The sequence below is a fragment of the Papilio machaon genome, chromosome 2 (genome assembly GCF_912999745.1).
Source record: "Papilio machaon chromosome 2, ilPapMach1.1, whole genome shotgun sequence".
Taxonomy (NCBI): Eukaryota; Metazoa; Arthropoda; class Insecta; order Lepidoptera; family Papilionidae; genus Papilio; species Papilio machaon.
In genome coordinates, this window is record NC_059987.1 from 1,389,260 (window position 1) to 1,407,899 (window position 18,640).

The 18,640-nt window shown below is 31.3% G+C and overlaps 1 protein-coding gene across 2 annotated transcripts in view; it reads left to right on the forward strand.

The window, feature by feature from the left end:
• The window catches only part of LOC106716002 (neurogenic protein big brain), a 59,616-nt gene that overhangs the window by 2,120 nt on the left and 38,856 nt on the right, over window positions 1-18,640 (forward strand). For both annotated transcript variants that reach the window (XM_045682305.1, XM_014509417.2), the window contains exon 2: window positions 2,164-2,290. In XM_045682305.1, the coding sequence (XP_045538261.1) occupies window positions 2,164-2,290 (127 nt within the window). The remainder of the gene's footprint in view (window positions 1-2,163; window positions 2,291-18,640) is intronic.

The following is an 18,640-nucleotide window of genomic DNA, read 5'->3' on the forward strand; positions in this document are numbered from 1 at the left end:
GTTATTCCGCCCGTTTCTAGCCTCTACCTCTATTATAGGTGAAGTTCTTGCTACCTGTTTTTGTAATGCATCGAGGGTCGAAGCGTAGCGAACAAGGGCCATAACGGACAATAATGTTATTTATTATCTACGCTAGTAATCTATTTTGGTAGAAACCGCATTAATAGTTAGAAATTGTTTGTCTGTATCTTACAAGAAAAGTTTCTTTTATTAGTTAAATGTTTAGTATTTTGTTTGATAGTTTAATTTGAAACAAAGATAGCTTGCAATAAATGTTGGATGTTTTTGAGAGGCTACAATAAAGTTAAGAAAATGGTAGTGACAGTAGTTTTGTATACAGCAAAGTGGCTTGAACACCAGTCTGTCTAGTCAATGATTGAAACGCCGTACGTGTTTGTAAGTTTTATCACTAAGTCGTCAGTTTCCTATGGGTCCAGATGCAGAGTATAAAATTCAATAAAGCTTATTTAGGTTGATAGTAATAAAACAGGATGTTATATAAGATAGATAACCTTTATACTTCATTAACTATGTTTTTTGTAATTCCTAATATCTACGCCTGAAGTTCCCTTTAGAGCTTAGTTTATCAAATTATTTCGTTGCGACACGAATTTCATAAAGCCTAATTCTCTTATTGTGGTCTATAGACCGCATATATGTCCGTATATATGCGGAGAATAATAAAATATCGCTCCTGTGATACTACAGATTTCCTCAAGAAATGTACTTTCTGTGTTATATCACTTTGTGTTGGTACTTTATATTTAAGTACTTATCTTCTTTGTGATTGTGAAAGTTAATTTTTATGACCGATAAAGCTGTCGACAGGTTTTAAAAAAAACTTAGTATGTAGCTAATGTGTTCTACTAGTCTATGGTCTACATTTGTGCCAAATTTCATTGTGATCTGTTGAACAATTCTGGAGATACCTTATAATTAACATCCATCCATACATTCAAACTTTCGTATTTGTAATATTAGTATGATTTATAGAATTATTAAAGCTCTTTAGCAATTTATTATTAAAATCTAATGCAACATGATATTACCTTCTAAAATAATGGTTACAAAATTGATGAAAATATCTAATTTCTTTATAAAATTATAATTATTTCGTCTTCGTAAGTATAATTTTCTCGAGCAATGTTTTAGACTTTATAATTGCCGTGTATGCTTCGTATGTGAGTAATTGCTCCGTCTGGAAGTCCGCATTGTCGCGTTTTCAGCACTCGTACGCGCGAATCGCCCGGGAAGGAGTTAACACGTCCATTTCTTTTTTGAGTTCTTCAGACAACGTTATAAATTTAAGATCTAGGTATTCAGAGTTATTTTTTCTTATGTTTTACGTATTTTTTAAAGATGGATAGAGATGTGGCGCGATCAGTTTTATCTACTTTTCGGTGGTCTATTATACTGGTCTTAATTAATCCGTTTACAGGATTTTTAATAAATAATACTTGAACAAGTAACTAGGATCTTTTAAACTAATTGAAATATAAAGAAAATATTTTTTTTCGTAATCTGAACTTCTGTAAATTATTTTGGTTGTCATGGAATTCGCACACACCACATGGTGTTGCGTTACTTCACCCGAGCTTCTTTTGTTCGAGATGTATAAAAACAAGAGTTCAACTTGTTGGGAAAATATATCTGTTATTCCTGTCTGGCGTTAAATGTGAATCGACTTCAAAAACGGAAAAGAATCATCGCTACATTTTTAATTCAATGTAGATGTCTCTGTGTGTGAATTCTTTATTTTATGTAAATAATTACGTTGAAATTTATTTTCCTTTCAATTTTGGTAAATAAACACGATATTGAAAGACAAATTATAACATAAATTACTAATGTCATCTCAAAAGTAAGTAACACTCAGGGTTCTTTAGGGAATTTTGGCTCGGGTTACTGGATTAGTTAGTAAACTTGTTTGAACAATAAGTTTTGAGTAAAATAATATTTTATGTCACCGTTAATTAAAAATAAAGAAGACTATGTTAATACATAATATTTTACCCTTGTTTTTTACAAGAGGAATAAGAGAGTTGGTTAGTTTTTCAGGGTTAAACACTTAGTTAAATTAGTAACATTATTTGTTGATGCTACAAAGGTACAATTACAGAGTAGAATATGTTATCATTGTTCATATGTTCTTGTTGTGAACAGGTGCTCACGTGAACCCCGCAGTGTCCGCGGCGCTCTGCGTACGGCGGAGGGTATCACCGCTGCGCGCAGCACTGTACGTGGCCGCGCAGTGCGGGGGCGCTATCGCCGGGGCTGCTGCGATTTATGGGTAAGTTTGTTATAAATTATTTACCTTCCAGAGACATATATTTTTTAACATATAAAACTTTATTTATAACAGTGGCAAGTTTTTGAAACTAGGAATATTTTTTATTAATCCATCTAAGGAAGAGTACTTACTTTGGAATTTAACTTACCTATTAAGTGATCTCTCAGATTCATAATTGGTTCATTGTACTAACTTAAAAGCTAAAAGAAATCTTTTAAAAATAACATAAACTATGAAATTAATTTGTAACACTAATTTAATAATTAGTAACATTATTTTAATAATTATAACATGATTTATTATAAACGAGGCATTAATTGCAATAACATTGCGTTCTATTTCATTTTATCATACTTATCCGAAATCGTACACATAAATAATGATACAGGATGTTTCGCGTCTTTTGTACCCTTGGAGAGATAAGAAAAAAATGTCGGTTAAGAAATGGAGGAAGATCTTACTTAATGGAATTGAATTTTCTGCTCCAAAGATATAGACATATGCGCTACTTATCTCTGCCAAAGGTGCCTTGCTAAATTGAATGTGGATTATACTGAGATCAATATTATATTGACAAATTTTAGAGTTAAACTTAATTCGGAGAAAAACTGGAAGCTCTAAGTAGGTGGCGCCTAAGTAGGTTGATACTTCTCTGTCAAGATGTCTATATGTGATTCTAGTGATTTAAAATAAAAAAATGTATTTCTTATTGACTGTGCCAGAATTAAAAAAAAGAACCTCGAAGCCGGAATACATGTACAGTTGGAAATGAGACATTTTTTGTTTTAATAATCTATGAGTTATGTTTAAAAAAAATCTCTTCTTTTCGAATTATTTGTGTGAAAATTGACGGAGGACAATGCCATAACTACAGTCCACGGTGTAATTTGTACTTTATACATGAAATAAAGTGGTTTTTGTATATCTGTGGTATATTTAGATCTACTGTCAATCTTGATTGTGCTGACATCTATAGTGAGCAAAAGGCATTTTTTCTTTCCATTGCAAACAGATATTAACGTAATTATATTATTATGCGGTTAGTTATACATTTAATTAATAAGTTTCATTTCAAGAATATTCATAAAACATCTTATATTTTACCAAAGGACTATAAAATAATAAAAACTTCTCTAATATTACACCATAAATTAGATTTAAAAATAGCATAAACGTCACATATTTTAGCATATTCCATTAAATTTTTCTCGCGTCTAAAATTTATTCGCTGCAACGCCAGTATATCGTAAAATAAAAAACGACGTGCTATAGCCGCGAGTCTTTTGCAACTTAAATTTAATTAGGTCCCTAGCGGTTTTTTTTTTAAAATCTGGAATTGAATAATTTAATTAGTATTTTAGGGACAAAGAAACTATCGTTATAAAAATACTTCGACTCTAGAAATAATTGAATTCCAATTGATTTTATTCTTAGACCCTTATCTAAGTTTTTAACCAGTTGTTAAGACCTTAGGTTAATGTCGTTAGTCAGTGAATGTTTGGAGAAATGAGTGGGATTTAAATTTTTTGTATTTTTGATTTTATAGTTTTAAAATGGAACACATTTATGGTACGGACTTCATCAATTTACTTGTATGAACTTTCTTTAGGTGAATTGTTCCCTAAACGTTAGACTATCATAAATTTTATCGTATACTTTCTATCAGTTTGCTGTCCGTCTTGAGAAAGCAAATATTGACAAATAAATATTGGTCTTCTAAATATCTATCGTATCTCCTATCTATGCAGAAATGACATTTGAAGAGGGCCAGGACGTGTTTAAATAAGCCGACATGTTTATACTCTGTTTAAATTGTGATAACATTAAAAAAAAGAAATATAAATAAGTGTATTTGATAAACAGTATTCCTAAATGAATCAGCTTTTTGTTTCCTTGAATTTATTAAGTAACCGCATTTTGTTGGTATGATAAAAATTTCTAAGTAGACTTTTGGAGAAATGAGAAAATACGAAAATCCCAAACATCGTAGGCGGCTCTGTGGATTTTTGTAAGAATTTTTTCCCTCGACTGTATTTTACCTTATATTATTGTATGAAGCTCGTAGCTGTGGCATTATTATCTTAAGAATATACCCTTACCCTTTTTCTTACTCTATTATGGGATAAGACAGCAAACGAGTGTGTGGTTTAACTATGGTTAGTAAGGAAGTCTTCGCAAGTTATGATAGACCTAGGAGAAGATACAAGTTCAGTGTAATAAGACTTAAGATGTATTATTATTGACAACTGTATTAGAATTATATGGTGGTGTTTTTTTTTCATTGCATTGATTATATAATTGTTATATGAAACGATGACTTCAAAGTATCCACCGCTCCATTTCATCCCGGGAGACTCGTAAAAATAGTCTGCCGGAAACGCGGACGATTCCCTTCGGTTGGTGACAGATGGCGCGGAGAACTCTAATTGAAGACGATTTATTACACAGTGTAAAAATAATGAAAATCACTTTGATATCAAATACGTTCTACGGCGACAGGAAAAAAAATGCGTTTTTATAAAAGCGTCATAACCGTGGACATCTACTGGCGACATATCTGTACTTGTACTATATTACCATCGCTCTCGTTTCTATTTGAACCAACAGAAAAAACAATGTTTTAACAGTGTAAATCCACTGTAAGAGTTTAGTATCCGATGGGTAAATTGTACGTAATTAATTAAAAGGTTGCTAAAGCATCATTCATTCAACGTTGTAAAATAGTTTGTGGCTTAGTTACAAAATACAGGATAAAATACGATAAATTAGAAGAACGAGATGATAATCTTGTGAAAGTTTTTCGTAAAACAAGTAGCAACAAATTACTTTATCTTTGTTTAAGTTACGAGGAAAATCTTTGTGCGGCAATCGTTTACCCTTGGGCATTAGAACTTTATTATTCTCATTTTTTAGTAATTTTTACTCTATTAATAATAAATTAGAAAAGTAATTTATTTTACTTTACGAGATTTCGATGTAGAGTATTAGACATAGCGTTATCCTAATTATGGAGTGGTCAGAAAATAGTAGTAAGTCGACTTTTATCTTTGTCTCATCAAAGCAAGTAAGAGAAATGACAAAACTATTTTGTATATATATTTTATATCGATACATTATAGAAATAACTTTAAATATAATCTGTAAGATTTCTATAGATGTATATAGTTGTCCATACGGCAGATGAATCTCCAAGGCTTATTGTACTAATTGTATAGAGGGGGCTTTATACTTGTAACAAAGGAATGGGTGCTTTGTTAGTAAATGTGTGGAGTGTTCCGTTTCTCAGAAAAAAAGTGATGCAAGGTGTTCCAACTATAGATTTATACATTGGTAAATTGGTGAAGAGAGAGGTAAAACATAAATTGCGTAAATCAGAAAGAGATAGAAGGATGAGTTTCAACTCCACGTTTCTACACCGATACTTTAAATGAAATAAAACACCTCAACTTTAAATGTAAGAAACAATAGATCTCAATCCTCTTATAGCAAGGTACAATAACAGAAAAGTTATATTTTGTAAATCTATTGGAGTTTTCTAGAACCTAATTGCATAACTAGATTGCTCAATTTTTTTAACCAAACAAGAAACGATCGCAGTTAAACCTCAATAAAATCTTATCGTGTATTTTAAATGTTCTTGCTTCAAAAGTTACGACAAATACTTTAAGCTTTGTATGTTGTAAAACTTTTGAGAAATGTACTTTGTGTAACTAAAGTTAGTTACCGAAGTTAGTTGTAGCGTTGTAGCGTTTACAGACAAATTAGGATAGTTTTTATTAGCTGTCGCCCGCGACTCCGTACGCGTGGAATTAAAAAAAAAGTAAAAAAGTAGCCTATGTTTTCTTCCAGAATATTTTCTACATCTGTGCCAAATTTCATCAAGATCCGTTCAGCCGTTCCGGAGATACCTTTTAACAAACATCTATCCATCCATCCAAACATTCGCATTTATAATATTAATAAGATTGAATAGGACATGATAACCCGATAAGTTCGGTGTTTCAAGTTGTTAGAGAAAAACTATATGAAATGACAATTACTTTAAAAAGTATTAAAATCATTTTCTAGTAAGTGTTGCAAAAAGTAATATTTGAAAGTAAGAAATAAAATCCCAAAATCGTGAGTAGTATTTTGTAAAATTTAAAAATCATTTTTATTAAATCGAATAATTTATATAAATAAATTTTGAAAACAACATGTTAAATCAAAAATCTCATTGTAAATTTTAAGCGGCCTACGAGATTACCAATGAGAAGTTAAAAAATTAAAAGCTCGTAATTAAAATTAACCGACCCAAAAGGATATTCCTCCATTATGTAGGCTCAACAAACTTTTCCAAAAATAAAATACACCTGCAACTTTTTTTACGGTTAATGTTTAATTTTAAATAATAATATTTTGCTTTTATAATTTAGAAAATAAGCAATCCCTATTTTTACTAACTTTTGCCCGCGACACCGTCCGGGGGGAATTAAAAAAACTTAATAAGTAGGCTATGCGTTCTTCCAGACCGTCATAAAAATACCTTCAAACAAAAATCCATCTATCCCTCCAATATTGGTAAGATATACAAAGGATCGTTTGTATACATTTTAATAGAGTTAACTTGTGATATTTGACATGTAAATTCAGTTACCAAATAGATATTCAATATCGTCTCCAGAAGGGACGGCCGGCGAGAGACGAGGTAAAGAGTATTTGTTGCGAGGCGACAGTGATCGATGTACCCTTTGTTATATTTATTGGTTAATAAATTATAAATGAATCTTTAACATAGAATAATATATCAATAAACAAAGCTGTTATTAGAAAATGAAATGATTATCTTTACATGAAAGTACTATGACTACGACTAGTTTACGACTAGTTTTTGAATACGTAAAAATTCCGGAATGGGTAACCTTAAAATACATATAGAAAACCAAGCAAAAAATTTTAAAGTTATCGTTTAAAGTTAATACTAATTTATTTGATCTGATCATTAGAATGTTTAACATGTAACTTATTATATGAAAACGATGTAATCTCGTGATATTACACTGGGCTAAAACAATTTGTGGTCCATCCAGGTAATAAAGAGCGTAGTCGGTTTTCACGGTAACGACCTCCGCTAAACATTTAAGACTGATCCCACCTATTAGCCGGAATATTGCCTTGATACTTACGAATACGATAAACATTATTTTATAATATTAGGTATTTATTTCATTTGTGTAACACTGGATTTAAGTTACAACTAGCTAGAATACTAGAATTCGAACGCATTGAAATAAAAGACAAGTAGTTAGTAAAAATAAGTAGCCTATGTAATGCACTATTCCAGAGTTAAATCTAACTCAGTTCTAATTACTGTCTAGTTCTAGAGTTAGGTGGTTTAAAAATATTCATACATTCATCCAAATTAATATTAGTAAAATGTTTTATTTGCATTATTTTATCTGCCTACTATTTCCACAAAACATATTTTTGTTTCCATTATTTTTGTAAAACAAAATAAAAGAAACGAAGTAAAAAAGTTGTAACTGTAGCTAAATGTAATTTTATTTTAGTAGAAACAAATGGTGTTTAATAAAATGTTTAATAATACAATATGTTGCAATGATAATTTCTCTGGTGATGTGAGCTCAGGTGTGTCTACATTGCTGGTTACGAACAAATACTTGGTACTCATTTGTTCGTAACCAGCAGCAAACATGTGTTGTGTAATTTTTAATACAAACAGACATATTTGCTTTTGTTTTTTTATTTTTTTTATATTGTTAACTTAAAATATGACTCTTAAAAAGCTTTAGTAAATCGGAATCTTTTAGTAATCGTTAGTACTAAATTTTACAATCTATATGTCATAAAGATTTCATAAGGATTTCAATGAGTTTTATTCTACTCGTAGTACATTGAATTAAAAAGCTAAAAAAAAGGATTTTCATATTCGAAGCGCAAAGAGTAAAGATAAATTGTTATTTGATAAATTGACCTATATAATCTGTCAATGGTTTGACCGATTTTTTCCGTATTTGAATGGATAATGCCGTATTGCTGCATTTTAACATTACTCCAAACGAGACGCGGCGGGACGACTGCCAGCACTAATTGCATAGCTTTCTTTCTACGAAAAAAATAGACTTTTAAAAAGAAACGAACTAATTGTTATTTTTTTAAATTAAGATTTAAATTTTTTGTTTATATGTTGGTAATTTTTTGACTAGGAAATAATTAAAACACACAACGATTAAAACAGCTCAAGTTATTGCTCTACTGTTCATACTTATATTATAAATGCGAATGTTTAGATGGATAGATGGATGTTTGTTTGAAGGTATCTCCAGAACGGCTAAACGGATCTTGATGAAATTTGGCAAATATGTAGAACATAGTCTGGAAGAACACATAGGCTACTAAGTTTCTTTTTAATAGCGCGCGGATGGAGCCGCGGGCGACAGCTTGTAATTAACTAATTCTATTTGGATAAATAACTGTATCTATTTAAATTTAGTTATATTGGAGCGAAGCTCTAAATATATGACCTGTTAGGTCTGATCGATACGTTCTATTTATTGTCTTTGTAGTTCAAATTTAAATAGCTCTGTCTGATATATGGCTTTTAATAGACAATATATATAAAGTTGAATAATTTTAGAACTCTTTCAAAACATGGCGCAAGTCTATTAGTCAAGTAAAAAATTACTAGAACGAAAAGTATTCCAGAAAATATAAAATGGATTAAGAAAGTAAAATGTTACGCATTAAAAATAAGTTTTTATATTACGTAGTGTAAATGTTATCTCAGTAATTTTAAGTAAAGTTTGGAACATTGTTGAAATTCTGTGAAAATGTACGAATACTTCTAGTATTGTGTTCTTCTCGGTTTTTATTTTATCTTAAGCTGTAATGAGCACCAAGAGACATTAAAACATATACGAAAGTTAAAATAAACGTTTCATTTATGTCATCATTGTCACACAGTTATCCTTAATTCAGGTGTATTTATAAACATGTAAAGTCTTTTCAATAAATAAATAAATAAATTTTATTGATCCACAAAAATTTTAAAATTTTTTAGGACTCTGCTCCTGTGGTAGGTGGGGATATGTGTTACAGGAGGTAGTGCCTTCTCTTAATCTAAGTCTTAAATAGGTACTTATCTATACAATATGTTTGTATGTGTGCGCGAGCGCGCACGTGTGTGTATGTGTATGTATGTGTATGTATGTGTATGTACCTTAACGTATATCAAATCACTTCTTGCAACGATCGATTAAACTTTTATTTGTTATAATATATTATATTTGTGGTTGATATCGATACTCAGTATATCAGTACGTCTTATTTTAAAGTACTTGTATGTATGAGGCTAAATAGCGGTTGAGGTTTTAAATTCTACCTAGTTTATGTATCAAGGTAGCACGGTATGTAAAACGTTATCTCATACTAAGATAACATGTGTCTTGGTCAGTAATTACTTACCTCCCCCCTTACATTACTAATGTCCTCATCCCCTTTAGTTGCTATGTCTTGACTTCGCAGCAATTAAGCGTGCTAATTACTGGCGTATACTTGAGACTTCTCTTAGATTGCATTCAGTACTTATATTTAGATAAGTTATAAATTCAACGAAATGCTTTTGAACTTTGTTCTTTATTATTGAACTTTACTCGTGTTTGTGTTTCTCAGACTTAAAAAGTTGCAACTTGTATAATGAATATATACTAGCTGTCGCCCGCGTCTCTGTCCGCGCGTAATTTATAAAAAAAACGTAATAAGTATGTGTTCTTCCAGACTGTTCTGTGCCAAATTTCATCAAGTTCCGTTGAGCCTGTCCGTAGATACCTTCAAACAAACATCTATCTAAACATTCGCATTTATAATATTAGTAAGATTTTTTTTTAATAACAAGAAAATTTCAAAAATATTAGAAACATTTCTGGAAAATATTATGAGCATAAGTCACATCGGATTTTAGGTAATAGTATTTTAAAAGATTCTTACTTCTAATCATAATAACTTCATGCTTTTTTAAACGTAGACGAAATTGACGTGTTACTGTAAATTATAGATAGGTACAGAAGTTTATGTACAACAACTTGTATAATATTTCACACGACAAACTTTAATGTGTTGGCGGAACACGATGTATTGTTTGTGCGGAGTTCGCGTCGCCTTCCTCCACTAATTAGATATAGTTTACACAACTTGTATTTAACCTACATGTCTAGATATTACGTGTAATTAATGTTAATACCATGCTGAAGACTATAACCTACATTTGCACATATACAGGATGACCAGGAAAGACTTTTACAACGGAATGACAAAAATTCCTTGGTCGAAAACTGGAAAATATGACGATTTAACCCAACATATATCCAAAGTTACATAGTTAAGGCGCTAGAGGTCTTCAAAGTTTATAAATTATTTTATTAATTTAAATATCTCGAAAACTTAAAGATATGTGTGAAGTCAACCAACCCGCATTGGGCCAGTGTGGTTGACTATCTTTGGGTAGGCTCCGAGCTCCTCGGCAGGTATAGTCAGCTGATAATGATGAGTGTTAAAATTGCTGTGCGTTAATATTTGTTGCGCGTTCCGCCGATGTGCGCAGGTGTTAATGCACCTGCTCAATGCGCCTGCGCATCCAAACAGTCTTGGGGCGTCAAATTATAAATATAGCATTGTCCTGGTATCTTAACATGATTTATAACTTTTGTTAACACGTGTATAAATTCGGGTACAAATTAATTTTGTACAAACAAAACAAATATGTAACTAATCAAAATAAAGTTACAAATAAATGTAGTGATTCAAAATAACTAATAAGATTTGAAGTCTGGTGCCTGATGGCAATGGCAGTAAAAGCAATAAAATTGTACTTCTAAGTATGTATTATATGTATGTAGTCTGCGCAGACTTAAATATAAAACACGTAATAAGTAGTCTACGTGTTCTTCCAGACTATGTTCAACATCTGTGCCAAATTTTGTCAATATCCGTTAAGCCGTTTCGGAGATACCTTCAAACATCCATCCATCTAAACAATCACATTTATAATATTAGTATTTTTGTGTTTTAATAATACTATAGAATGTAAATTAAAATTACAGAAATAAGAAAAATGATAACAAGAACAAGAAAAATGCATACATAAAACCTTTTTTTGTCGTATAATTTGCGTTCGAATTTCACATTACGGGCGGCAGATGTCGCGTTCTTCCACGTGCTGACGCATGCGTTGTCTGACACATGCTTCCTCTGACGCACGTGCAGCCTCCCCTCATTTGCATAGCCAGTGCCTCTCTCTGCTCAACTGTGAGATGGTTTAATCCCACGCACTAAAGACTGCGTTGTACTTGGCAATATGAGGGTTAAAAGTACCTTTTTAAAGTCTTTGCAAGTACAGATTATATCATGCAACATAATTTTGTCAAATTGTAATAGTTTTCTAAAGATTAAAAATCGACATTTATTCGTGGATTATGTAGTTATGAGTGAATTGAACCACTCTTTTTTTATAAATACTTAAAATAAATAAATCTAAAATTCAAAGATTTTTAAGATATTCATTAAATATGTACAAAGCAGCATTACGACGTGAAACGGAGATGAGTAAAGACGTTTGAGTGAGAGTTTATTTTTCATCATAAGAATTTTGAATTTATTATCTATGCATAAGTAAACAGTTATGTTCAGCGTTACTTAATTCTGTATATAATAAGTCTTCTTTGATTCTATAATTAATTACATTTTCTTAAGCATTACTATACTTCTAAGTATTCACTAACGATTTTAAAGTGGATTGTGGAAGTAAGAACATTGTAGCATGATGTCAGATCGTATAAAGCCCTTTGTCGGCACATAACCGGGTCCGGTGAAATAAAGAGCTCGTAACATCCTCGATTTCTACAGCAACGGCGCGACCACATCGTACCGTATACGCCGGATCTACGCCGATAAGTCAGTCATTAAGCTCGGGATAAAGCTTGATTAAAAACTTATATATTTACGTGTAACTTTTTTTGAAATTATTTACATTTGCAACTTGTTCTTTTAACGCTTTAAAAAGCTTTACAAAGTTGCGCATTAACTTGGTTTTATACATTTTGCTCAATGTGTGTTTTCTGAGGGGTTCGCAAAAATTGGTATATATTATTACAGTCAAAATCTGTTATAACGACATCGAAGGGACTACTCATATTGAGTCGTAAAAACCGTTAGTTGTAACAACCGGTGACAGGTATTAATAGGACCTTTGATTTTGGTCAATTTAACCGGTATGTTGTTCTAAACGATGTCGCCATAAACGGTTTTGACTGTATTAATAAAATAATAAAAGGGTAATAAATAGTTCCAGAGGAATATGCATCAAAAGTTTAAATATTACGTATTATTAATTAATAATAAGGAAATTAAGCTGTGTTTGTTTATTCAAGGGTTCCATCAATTACTTCGCTGTCCAAAAGGGTTTTAGCCAAAAAAGTTATATACATACATATATAGAAAAATATATATTATAACTATGACGTTAGTAATCATTTACTAAAATAAACTTAGTTTCTTGAGACATTTTTAACAATGTAATTTTACATCGGTGCTCTGAAGATTTTAAAATAGACTTGAAAATGTTCCCTTAGAAACGTACTCAATAAATGGCGCTCATTCGAGTACAAAGGAAAACTTTTAAATCCGAGTTACGAAATCTCCGACAAATGATACGGAGTTGAAAATACTACATTTATCCTTTGTGTATATATCGTTGCCATTAACTGGGTTTCCACTATCGAAATACTTGTATCAAAACATATTGCTATTTCTTTTAATCTCTTGGAAAAAAAGAGACAATATGATATGTTACAAGTATTAAGTAAACTGCAAGGATTTTTTTTTGTTACGTACGAGTGTTGTAAATGTTTTTATTTATAAAAAAACAAACATTTAATGCCAACTTTAGCTAACACTGTTATAAAATTTAAAAAAAAAAAAAAAGGTCTCACCGTGGCTTTCTGAGTCCAAAATCTCTGTATAAAATATATCGTCATCCCTGTCATTATCTTAGACAACTGAGAGATAGCTTTATATTTTAAATACAACAGTGGTAGATCCCGCAACAACAATATTTGTTGGGTGCACGAATTGGCCGGGTCGACCGGTGCAATACCACGACCACACAGAAGACAGTCGTGAAGTGGAAGCAATTCCGTGTTTCGTCTGATGAGTGTGGTTCCGTAGGCCTAATTTTAGTCCTCTTTCCCTTCCCACCCTTTCCTTATAAGGAAAGGATGGGAAGGGGAGTGGATTTGGCGGAAGATGGGACGCATAGGAAGGAGAAATATCCTCTTTCTGTGCGTCCTCTTCTCCGTTGATTAAAGGTAGGCAACGTATCTGCATTTTCGGATGTCTATGGGCAACGGTCGCCTCACTATTGCGGCGAATCCAGGTGGCCGTTTGCTCGTTTGCCACCTTATGATATAAAAAAGAGCTTTTTAATAGATAGGTAATTTAACCTTTTTTAATTCCAGTTCGAATAGTAAACTAAAAATAAAAGCTATTCTTTTATTAAGTTTCACTACAAAGAGTTAAAAAATAAAATGTTTTCAAGTTGAATGAATTCCTGTGTTAGTTAGTGACCCGTACTGTTACATAGGCGAATAAAAGTTGATAGATCGGACAAGCTGATATAGTTTGCTAACGTTTATCAAATAAATTATTCAAAGTTTCAAATCGAGTGGAAATATTGAAGTATACCGATAGCCGTAAATTTAATGTACAACAACAATTTTATAAGTATAAAATTGTTGTTATTTATAAGTATAAAATTGTTTCATTCAACCATAACCTTAATTCAAGTATAAAATTGTTTAATTCAACCATAACAACAATTTTATAAGTATAAAATTGTTGTTATGGTTGAATAGAATAAAGTTACTTTAACAGTTAAAACTTTATGTGTGTACTACAAACAACAGCTATCACAATAATCATAGACCTCTGAAGATACTGTAGCTGCGTAGCAAATCTCGTAGCATAGATACTAGCAAGCCATCTAACAAAGGTTGTAGAAGTTATTCGAATAACAATTTCTTAAACATTTACAGTTAAAATTGTTTTAATAAGATGTTATCATGTCAGAAATCTTTCCTCGACGAATTAAAATTGTATACTTCAGTACTTACTGATCAAGTACTTTATATAGAAATGTTGCGCGTTGTTAAAATTATTATGACATATATCGATATTCATAGTATAAAGGGGGATAATTTTGTTGTTTCTTTGTTTGTTTGTATTTAAAAGCACTACACTACTGAACCGATTTGAAAAATAATTTTACTGTAGGGAAGCTACACTATTTCCGAGTGAATAGGTCATATTTATTACTAGATTTTTTTTAATTACGCACGGACGAAGTCGCAGGTCACTGCTATATAATAAAAAAACAAATGAAAACAATGATTTTTATTTGTATAGATAAACTAGGTTACAACATTTGTAAGTTATTGATACTAAATTAAATCTTAGTAATATCATAAATGCGAATGTTTAGATGGATGGATGAATGGATGGATGTTTGTTTGAAGGTATATCCGGAACGGCTGAACGGATTTTGATGAAATTCGACACGATGTAGAACATAGTCTGGAAGAACACATAGGTTACTTATTACGTTTTTTTTTAATTCCGCGCTGACGGAGTCACGACCTCTAATGCTTTATAAAACAAATGTAACACATCTAATCATCAACACTGCGCTAATTATTTAAATCAAGGTAATATTCGTGAAGTTAGAATTGTAACCACACGTGGAAACTTCCCGTAGTATTGTCTTAAGAGCGTAACATAAATTAATAGTTGGGATCGTGATGAGAACCGCACGAGGCATTTCCTTCTGCAACTTTATGGTTATGACTTTAACTTGATTAGTTTAATGTGATTACGTTTAATGATGTAATTTATTGATCTGATGTTGGTGTTTGTATGTAGTTTGTATTATAACTTTAAAAGCGATCAGTGGATTTGATTTCGTGGGCAGAAAGAATACGTAACTTAAGGAATATTTCCTAATATTCCTTAAGTTACGTATTTGTGGTACGTTCTTTAGTGGTACTTAGTGTAAAATCCTTTTTACACTAAGTACCACTAAAGAATTAATCTAATTTTTTTTCATAATAATATTAATTAATTATTTTAATGAAAGCGAAAGTAGTTTTCAATTTATTACTATTCTAAATTTTATATGACTACCAAAGGCATATGTTGATTAAAGTTTTCAATTACCAACACGCCTCGAAACCCGACGCAGTGACCTACCGCCATACACTGTTTATATTAAAACTTTGCGGTAAAATTAAATGTGCGTAAAAGTTATATTTTTTTGTTACTTTAATTCGTACCTTTATTAAAAAACGCAACTGTTATCCGACTTAAATGTGTGAAATGTAGGTATCGTTTTAAATATTTAAATAGCTAACAATTTTTTTTATCATACATCATACTAATATTGTAAATGTGAATGTTTAGATGAATGGATGTTTGTTTGGCGCAGATGGTAGAACCTAGTCTGGAAGAACACATAGACAACTAATTAAGTTTTTTTTAATTCGCGCGGATTGAGTCGTGGGCGACAGCTAGTACTGTCAATCAATATTTTGTGCAAATTGATACCAGAGACAAATTTACATAGATATGACGTTTATTAAAACTATGCAATAAATGTGGGGAATTTTACTGATCCGCCTTTTTTTATTTTACTTTTTTTCACAAACAATCAAGACTTTATCCACCTTAATGTTTAACATGTAGTGGCTCTTTATACGTAATTGGGTCTTCGTCGCTTTTACGTAAAGTCAGGTACGTTTTACTGGCACTTGACGTCGGGCTGGAGAGTCACCATCTCAACGGCCAAGTCGACCTATTTACGTGTACAACTATTTACTTACCGTACATCTTACGAGGTAAACTCACTCAAGTAGAATGCGCTGGCTAAATTGTGAATTGAAATCGTAAAGTTGCTCGTATTCTATGAGAAACTTTGAGCCAATTTTTATCCAAAAGAGCGATAAACTTTTTGACATTCGATCAAATTATATATAAGTAAATCAGTTTGTTTCCGAATTCATGTTATGGTTTATTTTATGTAAAATTTAATTTATTTCAAACATTAAAGAATAGTTAACTTTTATATGAACTCATTTACTAAAGCAAAAAATGGCAGCAAAATTATATTTTTATTGTTATACGCAAGTAAAAATATTTTTAAAATTTTAAAATCTTGCTAAATTAAACTATCAGTTAAACTTTCAATTGCTTAGGATTAAGTACGTTTTTCAGACGTGTTTTATTTATGAACCAAAGAGAACAGAAATGTCTGTACATTGAACACCTGGGAGTGACATCTAATCAATTTGTCGAGAAAAAATGTTTTTGCTTTACGAAAGCGTCGTGTTGACATCGGATCGGTGAGATACGACTACATACGAGTATGTCGAAGGAAAGAGGATTATTGCTCGTTGCTTTGGTTCGATTAGTGTCTGCGTGAATTAATCTGTTTGATATAGCCCGTTTTATTTTTTGATCCTTTTGTTAAAATTATATCGATAAAAGTGAAAGGATATATAAGTAGGATTTAGAAAGATAAGTATTTATATTTTTTAATAACAAGAAATTTAGCATAATTCCCTCTCATTCAGACTTTATTTTGAATCCATTTAAAAATAGGATTATACTTTTAAAATATGAATAGATAACACGTAAAGAAGCTAGAATTACTAAGTAAATTTTTAAGAAAGCAACCAACTTAAAATAGGATAAAATCGCTATGGTAATTCAAATATTTTCAAGAGTTCCTTTAGAACTTTTCATAAAAAAACTTGGTTACGGAGTAAAATTAATTAAAGTTTCAATAAAGTTGCGGTGGATTGTTCACGGATGAAGTGAACAAAATTGATCATCTTAACACATCCCATCTGCGGTCAGTTCCCACGACCGAGGGCTCCCAGCTTGCAGTGATCTGCAGAACAAATAATAATAAACCATTCAAACACAAATTCCCCATTCATTAACGCGATACTCGTCATCTTGGTACAAGTGTTAAATATTATTTGCTTATTCAAATAAACAATTCCATTAAACCGTGATAAAAAAAAACATAGAATCGCTGTCGCGGTAATTTAACAGTTAATTGATAAAGTTTTAACTGTTTATCTTAGTGTCGATTTCTAATATTAAATCGACCGAAGGACTTACCTCAGTGATCACTTAATTACTTTTAGTGTAATAGCGAGATTTTCAATTAATTTACCTTAAATTAGCCGTCACTCGCAACTCCGTCTGCGAGAAAAAAAAACTTAATTAGTAGACTATGTATTCTTTCAAAATATGGTTTTGTTGTTTTTTTTACATCTATGCCAAATTTCAGGTACGATTCATGTGAACATTCATCCATCCATCCATTTAAACATTCGCATTTATAATATTGGTAAGAGTTAGTAAGAAGTAATCATATATTAACATATTTAAACCTCAAAAGATTTACTGAAAAATACTTTTTAAATAGCTCATTAATAAAGTAAAGAAAACTGGACGAAGTTACCGGTATTAATTAAATGAGTTTTTGCTTAAATTAAATGAAATTCGATGCCGTGCCAGTAACAAAGCTGACGAACTTTGGACCGTAATTTTAATACAAGTTTGTGAGTTAGAAAAGTTTTAAAATTTAATTTGTGGTTGCTTGCGACCGCTAGTTAACCTCTAGACACAATGGTGTTTCTGTAATGTTGTTTATATATAGAGTACTAGCTGTTGCCCGCGACTCCGATCGCGCGGTATTAATAATTAACGTAATAAGTAGCCTATGTGTTATTCCAGACTATGTTTTATATCTATGCCTAATGTCATCAAGATCCGTTCAGCCGTTCTGGAGATATCTTCAAACATCCATCCATCCATCCATCTAAACATTAGCAATTATAATATTAAGTTTTACATGAGAACTTAAATTAGGGTTACGTTTAACAGCTGTTTATGACATATTTAAGGGTTAAATGATGTATTAAATATTTATTATTATGTATCCCCTGTGACGAATTATGTGAACCCGGAACGATAAATATAATTTCTCGACCTACAATAAACTTAATTACACATATGAGTAGTTCGAATGTCTTTGTCTATTTGGATTTTTATGTTAGATAAATAACTAGTTACATATATCTTACTAATATTATAAATGCGAATATTAAGATGGATGGATGGATGTTTGTTTGAATGTATCTCCAGAGGGGCTCAACGAATCTTGGTAAAATTTGGCATAGATGTAGATCATAGTCTGAAAGGACACATAATTAATAAGTTTTTTCTTAATTC